Source organism: Bos javanicus, chromosome 14 (assembly GCF_032452875.1).
Source record: "Bos javanicus breed banteng chromosome 14, ARS-OSU_banteng_1.0, whole genome shotgun sequence".
NCBI lineage: Eukaryota > Metazoa > Chordata > Mammalia > Artiodactyla > Bovidae > Bos > Bos javanicus.
Genome location: NC_083881.1, coordinates 48,797,430 through 48,810,590, shown reverse-complemented (window position 1 = coordinate 48,810,590; position 13,161 = coordinate 48,797,430). Strand labels below are relative to the sequence as shown.

The following is a 13,161-nucleotide window of genomic DNA, read 5'->3' as shown; positions in this document are numbered from 1 at the left end:
ATTTCTACATAACGTTTTAAGATGACAGAATTGTAAACTATAAAGTGCTATTGCATAAAACGAACAGCACTGTCACTTAACTGCTCCTCTCGACAGAAATTAAGGACTTAAAAAAAAAATTATCTGCAGAACTATTTCTTAAAATACACCAAAAGATGGCATTTTTGTATAAGCATTTTGTGTGTGTGTCATTTCTTAAATTCCTTAGTAAATTTAGTGTAGGTATAAGTACTGTGATCATGATGGCTTTATTATGTTTAAACTCCACTCATTTCAAACTTCAAGACTTTAAAAAGTAGGTCATGCCTTAAAAGATTCATGGTTTAAAGTATAGAGTTAATTGTTTAGCAAAGTGGATTCCACCATCAAGGTGTATTTTAGTATTACCCGCTCACATATACTACATACATAAAACATACCTGCGAGAGCATGCGCACATATCAGCAGTAATTGAAACTTACCCTGATACTTCAAGCATTTGCAAGTATTCATAGTGTTATATTTCCTCTCACATTACAGACATACTACTGCTAATAACCAAAGTATTACACAAATTAAAATGTTACCTTTGTTCAAACAATACTGCAGTTCATTATATAACAGAAAGTGTCATCCTTAATTGCTCAGGAACGAAGATAGTGGTGGATTGTTGGAGAAGTGGTGCGGAATGGTTTGAGGCAAAAACCGAAACATATTGTTTAAGTAAAGCTTAAGGGGAGGGGATCATATGCGCAATTGATGTATTTTTTTTTTTTTTTGGTATCATCTTCCACAAAGCCTCTCCAACCCCTCCCCAGCACTGAACAGTAAATAAACTACTGATATTAAAGGACTGCAGCACTAAATACCTCCCTTTGCCTTTTTTCCCCTTCTTGCAAAACTTTATTACTGTTACCTCAGTTTTGCAGTAATAAACCAACATTCAATCAACAAAACCATAATGACAGAGATATATTTGAAAACTTTGTAAAAAATAAAACAAGTCAAGATTCATGTTAAGGTACTTTTGCTTTGCTGATGTGAACAAGTTTTAGTTTAAGTTCCTACGGTTTTTCCTGACACATCCTTATGGTAAGGAGTGGTTAGCAGAGAAAGAATGTTTCTGATCTGAACTGAAGTCTATAGTTATAAGAAAAACTGAGAAAAACGTTAAGGTAAATCAAAACTGTCAAATTTTCATGCAGGGAATTCTTTTAACTTCCCTGAATATATGGAATGCTTTTAATGGTAATTACAAATACCTTAAAAGACATTTTAAGGTATCTGCGAGATACCTAATTTTCAGTATGCATTATTTTTAAAACACATTCTGTGTAAAAGGGGGAAAACAGAACCTCAGCACAAATTTAGGGTTAAAAGCAAAGTCCAAGACAGGTAACTGTAAGATTTAAACCAAGACACGTAACCATTAAGATCTGAACCTTACGAACAATCCCTATCAGAAATTTTGATACTTCTGGCCCCCCAAATAGGGTGGAGGGCCTCATTTCTGGGTGCAGTGTCTCTCCAAGGAAGGAAAAACTGGTACAAATCTTTTTGCCCTCTGAAAAGATTCTCCTACTTGCTAGCTTCTGAAGTTGCCCTTATGTCAACCAACATCACCAAGATAGCTCTAAACTGGAGAAAGTTCTGTCTGCCTGTACAAACCAGGAAGAGAGAAAATGACTATTTTATAAGAAAAAAAAAAGAAAAGAAACTAAAAACACTGTGTGATAACAGGGTTAAAAATTATCCCCTAAAATTGTGAGGGAAAAGAAAGAGCCACCCACACAAACTGACCCTTAAAATTAACGCTTTCAATCTAAAAATATATTTTTGTAAAGTTTCACCTATTTTCCTTCCACTGCACATAAAAATGATTAATGTCAGAATGAAACTTCCACATTACAGACTCTTGCTAACAGGTGTAGCATTCTTTACATAAACATATTCATTGACCTGTCGCCATTGATAATCTTAATTAATTCATCGCAAATGAAACAAAAACAAATGTTTTACTCCCCCCCCAATAAGAAATAACGCAATACAAATACCCACTCTCCCCCAAACCCAAAAACTGTTTAAGTTACGGTAACCTGAAATGCACCATCCATCACAGAGAGCAATTGGAGAAATCCAACAGGGCTCAGCAGGAAAGATTTTTAATAACAGATTGAAAAACAGAATAAAAATAACTGCATCAACAGAGCCTTTCTTCCTCAGGCCACAAGCCCGTTCTTACTTGAACTTTTTTTTTTTTTTTTAAATGGCATTTTGGCCACTAAAACCAATCCAGAACATTATTAAAAGTTAAAAGCTACCAATTACTTCTGTCTGTTCTTTTAAAGCAAAGTTTGGCATTACGTCAGTTGGTTTAAAGAAAACAAGAAAGAGAGAGAGAAAGAGTAGGAGAGAAAGTTTCCTGCTTGTATAAACTAAACCACCAGGGAAGGTGTCTAGCCACTTGTAAAGTATTTACTGCAGGTTTTTAAAGAGCTAGAAACATTTTAAAAATTAAAAGTTTTCTTTCTCATTTTTAATGAAATGTACTTAGCAACGGAAAGCGTTATCTTTCATGTCTTTCTTTGGGATATTTCGATGCTACTTGTATTTCAATCAGAGCTTTGAGTCAGAAAATGATTTCCACTGATGCTTCAAATGTGAAGGGCATAGATAATTTTATCTTCATTTTTGCTACCTGGATTTGTGCTCTTAGGGGAAAAAAAAAAAGTTTAACGATAAAAAGTAGACATTGCTCCTATAACAGCTACTGCAGCTGCAGTGACCATCTAGGCTTATTCATCTAACTAACTCTTAACAATTCAAATCATTTTCATCCACAGATCCTTCTGCAAATTCAGCAAAGGGGTTTCCTTAAACCCAATGCTCTCTTTCTAACCTAAACCAAGTTGTACATTATTATACCCATCAGAGAACCAAATCAAAAGCCAACGAATTCAGTTCTCAGGAATCTAAGAACCACTGAGTGATGGGACTACTCTAAAGGTGACCATAATAGCAACATTAAAGACATTATTTATAAAGGTCATATGTAAGTGATAGAACATCCTATACAGATAAATAGCGTAAGACCTACTAACACCCGAGGATAAATTTTTAAAAGTGGTTATTCCCTCGGCAAAACTCTTTGCTACTGAACAGTGTATAAAACACCACTTGGTATTTTAAAATATTTCCTTTACCTACTGGTTAAAGCTTTTAGGAGATAAATAATTTTGATAATTATAAAAAAGTCTCCTCAATTTTTTTAACATAAAAATTGCAAAGTGCATTAGTATTCTCTATCTGTGATGAGAGAATCAGACTAAATTTCTACCTGATACAGGCTGTAAGAGTTCCTTCATATTTTATCTAAGGGGGACCTTCCAATTCCATAAATCATAACTAGCCTAGTAACAAAGAATTCAGTTCTTTCTCTATGGTGGGACCAAAAGATGAACGCAGTTATCACGTAGATAGACAAAGTAAAACCAAGTCTAGACATGCCGTCATTAATTTCCCCAAATTTCAATCAGCAATAAATAAGGAAGCTAAATGAGTAAACAAGACTCAGAATTAGTTATCAAGGCTATTAGTACTGAAAACCAGCGAAACAGGGGAAGAGAAAGAAACCTCTGTTACCTGGAAGCTTGACCAAGGATGAACAACAGAAAAGCAAGTCCATAAAACCTGCCTGGTTTTATCAAATTGATTGTAACTTGTGAGCTGCAATATTTGGGACAGGACTGTCTGAGTTTATAGTTTTCTGTGCCTGCCAAAAACAGATGCAAACTACCACACTGACTGTCCTGCGGAAACTAAATTAAGCAAAGGCAAATACCAAGTGGAAAGTTGTCAGCCTGTTGAATGAATAGCTGCATTTTACACACAGAGACTATCTTAATGAGAATACGTTTTAATGTGCACCAGTCATGTTCAGTGCATCACTTATTGCAAAAATAATAATTTCCCCTTTAAATCAATTATAAACACCTGCCCCTAACTTTATTAAAGTCTGGTACACACAGTAGCACAGTGCCGTTATATTATTGTTATCAAAGGGATACTGAAGAGGAAAAAGTCTTACACACATGTATTGTAAGGAACATTTAAAGGCTGGTTTATCTATATCTGTGTTAATTTCAAATTCAAAATAAAGTTTCAGCTCAAACACAATCTGCTGCAAGCCCTCTGAAAACTTTCAGTAATGTTTATTTAACTTCAAAAAAGAAGGTAAGACAAGAGTGTATTAAAACTTACCACAAATGTACAGATCATTAATTGCAAATTCTATTTCTTCTGCATTTCTTCTCCCTGGCTAGCTCTCTCCACAAGATACACACACACACACACACACACACACACCAAAAATAACAATAATAGAAACATCCCTGAAATACTAGAATCTTAAAAAGCAGCTTTTCCACAGATGCATTCACCTCCCTGCTTTGAAGGTTCTCCTTATGAATGAAGATTTCCTTGTGTGTAGCGAGACCTACCCTGTGGAAATGAGAGTAAACTCAGGAGTGGTACGTGACTTAAAAGAAAAGTAAAAATAATACTGAAAATACGGTAGGACCATGTGTAACTCACTTATGACTAGCACTCTCATATGGATTCTAACCTATTTTTAAGCAAGTATGAAGAAGATGTTATAAAATCCTTTAAAATCTTACTCTTCAAAACACTGAGCTCTAAAATCAAACCAAACTTCCCAGCCACGATGACACTCTTCTTCCTTTAATGTTACCTTTAAGAGACAAAGGACCAAATCTAAAAAGCAGCAAAGACCCTGGCAGCGTCTAAAATTCAAAACAGTGACTAACTTTTTTGTGAGGAACTTGCTATGTTTCACCATTTATTGGGAGAGTGTCCGACTCCGTTACTACGTGTGGAAAAGCATTCTGCACACACATATACTAACATATAACAGATAGATCAGGAAGCCATAAACATCAGCTCGCCGATGGTAAGTAATACTTTGCCAAGAGAGTATTAATAAAGACCAGGAATGCCTCACATTTAGAGAAATCAAGTCCGAATGTTGGCACTAAAACTCTCTTTCCCCTTTAGGAGTTTTATTTTCACATTACTAACATCCAGAAATCGTCATCAAACTTTAGCACGTTGGTGGCCCAGTATACAACTCGATCTAGAGATGTTTCCATTCAAGGGTATAGCTTTAAAAGGAAGTTATGAAATCTAAGGACAGAGAAGCTCTAAGGCCCATATGTTTGACTTGTTAAGATTAAGCACGTCATTAATAAACTTTCACTTAAAGGTAAAAAAAAAAAAAAAAAAATCCTTCAAATGTTGGTATCGTTTCCAGACTGTCCTGTCAGCATCACAACTTACAGGAAACGCTTCATCTTCCCATACAAACCCTGTATTTATTCACAACCCTGGCATACGAAGGGAAAGAAAAAAAGCCCACACCGTTTTAGAGCTAGTTAGCTTTTATATATTAACCGGTGGAATATCTGAGAAAGCGGTCTAAGCAAATGAGTAGCATGTCAGAAACTTGACAACAGTGAGCTCAGGAACTTTCATTCTCATTTTGTCCACGTCAAGAACTGGCCGCCCTCATGACTTTTTCTTCGCTGCCCCTTGCATTTTTAACTCTGGCAGGCTTTTCTAAATGATCAACTTTTCCTAAAACCAGCAGGAAAAGTAACATGATGCCAGCCAAGATCCATAGGTTTTAACCTAAGAGCTGGAAAACTCGAAAAAGTGGTTGGAAGCTTCCTAGTTTATTTTTGCTTTGGACAATCACATTTTCAGCCAACGACCAGGCCTAGAGTAAGCATTTTTGGGTAATTTTGTCTCAGGCCCTATCTGTATTTTCCCTTTGTACTTAACTGTCGCTCTCAGCCCCTTTCCTGTTCACCTGGTGCGTTTACGCAAGTTCAATGAATCTCCAAAAGTTCAATGAATCTCCAAAAGTTCAATGAATTGGCCTAACTGGTCTGCGATTTGAACGTCTCCGCTAAGCTTCTCACTTCACTTACCTCACTTAAAACTCTAGCCGTGATTTTCCAAAATAGGATAAGGATGAATACGCTACTATAATTTTGATTCATCATTAAGCTTCATCGCTCTCACTCAAAAAACTTTCAAAGTCTCAATTCTGAGGCCTAAAAAGATAGGAGGAAGTAAAGCGAGACCTAACATCTAATATTACGTCCAAGATTTCCCTCTGAAACCCACCAGTCCCTCTAGCCCTCTAACTTAAATTGCTTTAGAGTCTCGGGGCCATAAAACAGTAACTGACTTCCTTGGGGAAAAGGGGGAAACACCACCAGCTCACACAGGTACTAACAAAAAAAAAAAAAAAAGCTTTCCCAGCCACAAAAACGGCTTTGCACTTCAAACGGCTCCCACCGCCGCCTCACCCTCAAATTATTCATGGGGTCTCATAACCTTGGAGTTATTTGAAGGGACAGCGGTGTTTGCCTTGGCCTTTCAAAGATGCGTCTCTCTAGAACCCAAACAGGAACTGGACAGAAGGCGAAGCGCCCGGCTGCCTGGATGTCCCACCGCTGTCAGGCATTTCATCACCGGCCAGTGTCCGCTGACCCGCGACCCAGGGCGCATCATCCGCACCGCAGAGGAAGTCTGCCCCTTCCTCGGCCCCTACGGAAGCGCCCCGGCGGCGAGGCCTGCCACATGGCACGGACAGGGCACAGACCCCTCGGCCCGGCTGCCCTGAGCCGCGCAGGGGCGGGGGCACCGAGGGATGCGACACCCTCCACCTCCAGCCCAGCTGGGCCTTTAAGGGGAAAAAAGTTTGAAGCCTGGCTTTGCAAACTCTTCAAAGCCAACGCCAGTCCTGGGCTGTTTTCCCACTTTGGGGGACCACACGAAGGCCCCTCTCTGAGACCCTTCCGACCCTCCCGAGTTCGCCCAACTTACTACTCTGCATGCCGGTGCCTAACCTGCTCCCCGCTTGTCAGTAGCCCCAGAAAACTTGCGGTGGCGGCGGCCCCTCGGGTCCAACCACCCCCAGCTCCTCCGCTGCGCCCGGTAGGAGAGAATTAAAATCAGCCAGAAAGAGACAGCGAGGGGGGAGTGGGGCTGCGAGGGGGAGGGGGCACCGGCCTGAAACTTCTTTTTTTGGCAAATGGGGATTTGTTTTTCCTCCTCCCCGGCGGCTGAACTTGACCCTCCTGACTCCAAAGGCTACTGCAGTTTGAAGTCTGTCGTTTCTAAGACTCAGATGCCTCAGACCCACTAAAGGGGGGGGGGGTGGAGAGCAGAAGGGAAGAAAGAAAGAAAGAAAGAAAGAAATCACACGCGCAAAAAAGGAAGAAAGAAAATGCATGTGAAACCCGAGAAGCCTGAGCTTGGCTTTCTGCACACTCTCCCTCTGCTTTTTTTTTTTTTTTTTTCAAAGAAAGTCACTTTTAATTCCCAGGGCTCCCCGCTCGCGATCGCCCACATTTTGCGCACACACGCGCGGGCGCAGCACTCGCGTCGCGGCTCCGCGGGCCTGGCAGAGGGGCTCCAGCGCCCCCCGAGCCCCCCGCGGCCCCCGGCCCCGCGGCCCGCCCGGGCCTCCCCTCCTTACCTGTTGATTAATCGTCAAGAACACCCTCGGCAGCCCGAAAGATGGTGGCGCGGCGGCCAGAGCCATGAACCGTCTTCGTTGTTTGCAGAGTTGATCTTGGATTATTGGAGGGGGGGGAAGAAAAGGTCTTTCCTGCCTCCCCCCCTTTCCCTTCCTTCCCCCCCCCCCCCTTATAAAAAAAAGAAAGAGAGAGAGAGAAAGAGAAAGGAAATAGAGCAAGGATGTGCCCGGTGCCGGGTGGGAGAGGGGAGGGGGGGGTGTTGTTTTTTGTTTAAAAAAAAAAAAAATAGGCGAGAGAGCGATGGAGAGGACGCGAGGTCTGGAGAAAGGAGCAGCACCAAAAAAGAGGACGCTTGAGATTGCAGTGAGATCGGGTCTTTATCAGAAATGTTATCGCTTGTCAGGACCTCAGTCTCCGCGCATTACGTCAGTTTCAAGACACCAACACTATTAATATCAAAGGAGCCTTCGCGGAGGAAAGCGCCACCCCAGACCAAGCTCCCTTAAAGAGACAGCGCGCGTCCCCGCGCCGCCGCCGCCGCCGCCGCCGCCGCCGCCCCGCCCGGCTCCGAGCACCCGCCGCCGCCGCCCGCCCGCCCGGACCGGCCCCGGCCGCGACCAGCCGGCTGCGCGAGAACTTCGCCCGAGTCGCAGCGCGGCGAATGAGAGCTGCGCGGTGCAGGGACCCAGCTACCTTCCCGCCCCGCCTCTCCCCGCTCCTCCTCCCCCACCCCCCATGTGGGAACGTGCGGGCTGGAAAAGGAGGAAAAATCCGCAAGCTTTAGGGATAATGTGATAAAGACAAGGACCTACCTTGGGGAGTGGCGGGAGGGGGGGGGACAGGTGGGGGCCGGTGCAGGTCAGCCCAACCAATGGTCCCCAAACACTCGAAGATGCTCTCCTGAACAATCAAAAGAACTCTAAAAGTGTTTACCTTTTCGGTTGCTACTTTCCCTTCTCGCTCCCAATTAAACAGCGGAGGATCGTGTGTGTGTGTGTGTGTGTGTGTGTGTGTGTGTGTGGCCCCTCCCCCGCCCTTTTCCTAGGACGTGCAAGTCTTAGGACACCTAGTCGGTGGTCAGGGCTTGCCCTGCATATGATGGCCAGAGGGCTTGGAGGGGAACAACTTGAACTCTATCCTGAGTTGGAGAAGTGCGGGCTGAGGTTGCTATGGTTTTCTGAGCTGGAGAGAAGCTAGCAAGCTCAATGGGTGCTTAAAGGGGGTACGACAAAATAGATAAAATGGGGACATTATTCAAATGCAGCAAGATTAATACCTGCTGCTCTTTGGGGGTTTAGTAGTAGATAAGGGATTCCGAATTAAGCATGACATTCTTTTAACCAATTCACATCTTCAGATACTCTCATTGTTAAATAAAATTCTCTCAATATGAAGTTACTGAATCGAGAGAGGGGTTGTTTTTTTCTTTTTTTCTTTTCGTGAACTTCTAAAGATCAACAATGCATAACAGAAGACCAAGACAGAATTTGAAGTATAGTAGGTGCTAAAAACTAAAGAAACATTTCTTAGCCATTTGAACTTCATTTTCTTCAGTGGGGTGACTTTGGCGTGTTTTTCCTCTAGTAAAAGTCAGTTTAAGCTAATTTTGTGCTACAAGAAAAAACATCTTTCCTTCTCCAAACTACAAAATGATTAAAATTAGAGTTTTAGAGAGGTATGGCTCATGAATCTGTGAGTTGAAGATGAAGTAATTTCCTCCAAAATATTTTTCACTAAATGATTCTCGCATCTTCTCAGAGAAAAGATGAGCATATTTTCAAAACATATTATTATCAGAAGTGAAAAAACCAATCATTTTTAAAAAGTATGTGCTCTTTAGAACTTTTTCTGTAAGGTCTTCATTTCTGCTTAATACAGCTAGTCAGACAGATAACATGAATCCATTTTGTAACACTTTTGTTCCACAATTGTGTCCCATACACTCTATGAGTAGATAAACAACAGCACTTTTGCAGTAGAAACTAGTCAGGTAAAAGAGTCAAAACACAGTTCTACAATGAAGTAAACAGTGTATCCCTAGAGTAGTGAGAAGACAATGAATCTCGTATGCATGGAGTTGTTCATATGTTATCATCAATTTAAACGGATTTGGAAAAAGAGTTAGATTTATATATGGTCTTGCTTGCAAGGAAAATTCATATCAAACTCTTCAGTAAATCTCATAGTCACCTACTAATGACCACCTGCATATTTCCACACTAGAGTCATTTAATACTGTCCACCACCAATTTCCACTGTAAAAAATATTCATATATTAAATATAGAATTTTATTTTCTTTTTTAAGCCATAAATTAGCTTACCAACTTTTATGGAAATATGCACTGGCACAGTGAGAAGCATTTTTATTCAGGGGAAAAAAAAAGGATCTGAGTGAAACATTCTTTAGCCGTGACTAACTAAAAATATTAGATAGAATAAATTTTGAAATATGTATCTAAATAGTAAAACCATTTGTATTTAAAGGGTTAATACCACCTAAAACTGCTGAGGCTGGTTTGGAACTGATAAAAAGCTGAGGCTATAGCATCCTACCAGCAAAGTTAAATAGTACAATCCATCACAAGTATTAGTTCCTAATCTCCTTCTGCTCCCCAAGATTTAAATGGTATTTTAAAAGGGGACGTGATCTTCCTCTCTGTCACCCTCAAATCTAAGGCAATCGTCAAGAGTGTAAATTTACTCACATGAAACAATCATTGATTAAATTGGTTAAAAAATAAAATAAAATTACATGCTTTTGCAAGCACAAAACCCTTAAGATGGCTGGTGTTTTTCCACCTGTAATAATAAAATATTTGACCATTAAGTGTACCCCAAATTATATATTATATAAAAAGTTAAAGCCGAAGGTCTGAGGGTGAATTATGTCCTTTAATTGAAAGGATAAAGTTACACTTCAGGTACTAAGCCAACAAATTCATGGTCACTTAAAAATGTAATGAATGAAGTTTCACGGACTCAATTTTGCTGGTTTGCCTGAGAAATGAAGAATCTCTTCATGTTCTTTTTAGTATTTCGAGTTGGAATATACAGCAAATCAAAATGCTGTCTGTATCAATCCATTTATATTAACCACAAAAGATCTGTAGAGAACTTAATAAAAGCACAAATATTTTTTGTAAACTTTTTCAAGCAAATTACTTATTTATTTATGAAATAATTTATGAAGAAAATTTTACCTCATGGTTTAGATATATTACATATGCTCTTGATTGACACAATATGTTTAAGCTCAAAGGCCCTCGAAGCATTAGCATTTTTTAATTCTAGTAGGAATATTTCAAAACAACCAGCTAATACATGAGGTCATAATTGTTTGACAGTTGTTTTTAATATATAAAATAAGTTATGTATATTGTTTTCCTTCAAATGTTTGTTGATTTGTTTTTATAGCCCTGGCATTTGCATGGCACAAACTGAATTAAAGGAAATATTAAAGATTTATTTACATTTATTATCTTCTGCTGTCAAACATATGCAAAGCTCTTAAAACCATTCTCTTCTTTTACTTTTATATGCAATGCATTTCTAAACGATGGAGCCTGGATGTTAAAATGACAACCTTGCTTTTTGAAGGGTGCACCAGAAAATAAAGAAGAAATTAAGAGAAATTTTAAAAAGCAAACAAAAGGAATAACTTCCAACTAAAATAACTTTTTTATGATCTTCCTTAATTCTTTGAATTCTGGAATTTTCTCTCAAAGCTGGACCACTGATGAAACAATTCCTTGAGTTGTATTAATGCTTATTTATTTACCAAAATCACATAATACACTTTTTTATTTTAAACATTCCTTTCCCACCTTTTCTTGTAGTTTATTCATCAGAGATGCAAACAGGGATTAGTAGTTAAGCACAAACATACTTGTCTTACATTTTCAACCTTTTAGCACATAACTTACTTACAGTCCCCGTGCCTGTAATCACAATGATTTTACCTGATGGAACACGTATTTCAGAAATGTAATCCAACTGTTTACTCTAACACGTCATAAATTGCAATTCCTTTCAGAAACCTCAAAGATTGACAACCCTTGGTCCTAAATGCCAACTGCTTTACCACATACTATCAAGAAAATATTTATGTATTATTTGCTCTCAAGTCCGTACTATATCATGGGAAATGGAAGACCATTTTGCCTCCCAGCATATCAGAAGCAATTATGGAAACAGGCGGCCTTCCTTCAGACTGAGACTGAAGCAACAATGTGTGTATCAAAGGTGAACTTCCCTGAGTCCCTTTCTTCTTGCAATCACACACCACTCAACCTTTAAAAAACAAAAAACAAAAAAAACCCTCTTATGCGCAAATTATGATCATTTTCCAAACTACCTATTTCTGAACACCTCTGGGTGAATTTATTAAAGATAAATTCAGCTTTAAATAGCCTATATCTGGTTTTCAAATTCACACTTACACTTGCCAATCCTCCCCCTGCAATATCAGGCAACTGCCTAGTTAAACAGATGGGCCTTGCAGCCCACCCTAAAAGCCAACAAACATGGGCTTTATTTAATTAAAAGAGGAAACAAATTTCTGAGGTGTGGACACACACACACATACACAGCATGCATACATGCACATGAACACACACACACACACACACACACACACACACAATCCCTGTCTGGGTGCCTGAGAATAATAATAACATTTCTTGCTTTTTCATTAGTTTTTATGAATGTCCAACTGTATACTATCCATTGGATTGAAAGTAGAATAATATAGGCTAGCTCAGCACTGTCTATCCAAACCCACCCGGTGCGGGAAACAGCTGGACTCACTTCCCTTCTCTCACATCAGAGAGAAGTTTACATCTGAATGAACCCAGATCCACTATCTGACCCTGAAAACTAGGTGTTTTCCAATTTTCTCCGTATTTCTAACTTCTGCTCTCAGATCTTCTGCTGTAACACTTTTTCATCCCATTCACTCATCCAATTTTGTGCAATTAATATTCTAAGCTGTATATACACAAGCCCAACACCAAATTTTGCCTAAATATCAGATGGAAATATTCCACTGGACATTCAAACTTGTGAATCTGAATGGTAGGATACATGTCAAATATCACAATTTAGGAAGAGGAGGCTATGAACAAGAGACAACATGGAAGGAGGAAGGAAATGGACAAACCCTATCTCTGTTAAAGGCATGAGTCATCCTGACCAGAAACCTCAGACATTTGACATCTTTGGCAATACCCACCACCCCACAGGCCCCACATCCAATCAGTTACCCAGTCTTCCCATTGTTCCCTTTCTAAAGGCTTTTGTACCTCTTACTGCCTTTATTCCATCCACATGGACTCTTCCCAAATTAAAACATCATTATCTCTCCCAAGACATCCCTTGGAGCCTTTCCCCCTTCTCTCTCACCCTCTGTTCATTATTATACAGAGCTAGCAGGTCAGATCACCTCCCTTCAGCATTTTTTATTCCTCATGAAAAAAATCCCAGGACTCCCAACTGCCAAAGGAGTAACACTGGGGGGCTGAGGGCATTCATGTTCTCATAACCCAGTCCTAAACCCTTTTCTGGCCTCATTCTTCACTCCGTTCTTCCATGCTCTCCTGACCCACTGACTGAGCC

The 13,161-nt window shown here is 40.0% G+C and overlaps 1 protein-coding gene across 9 annotated transcripts in view; it reads right to left on the bottom strand.

Annotated features, from left to right (window-relative positions):
- TRPS1 (transcriptional repressor GATA binding 1) overlaps positions 1–8,078 on the bottom strand; it is a 279,210-nt gene extending 271,132 nt beyond the window's left edge. For 4 of the 9 annotated variants that reach the window (XM_061439104.1, XM_061439101.1, XM_061439107.1 and 1 more), the window contains exon 1: positions 7,547–8,078. Coding sequence is in view for 1 of the 9 variants with exons in the window: in XM_061439108.1 (XP_061295092.1) it covers positions 6,892–6,901 (10 nt within the window). In the remaining 8 variants the exon portion in view is untranslated. The other 5 variants (XM_061439105.1, XM_061439110.1, XM_061439108.1 and 2 more) reach the window with 4 other exon arrangements.
- Between the last annotated feature and the right edge of the window lie 5,083 nt (positions 8,079–13,161).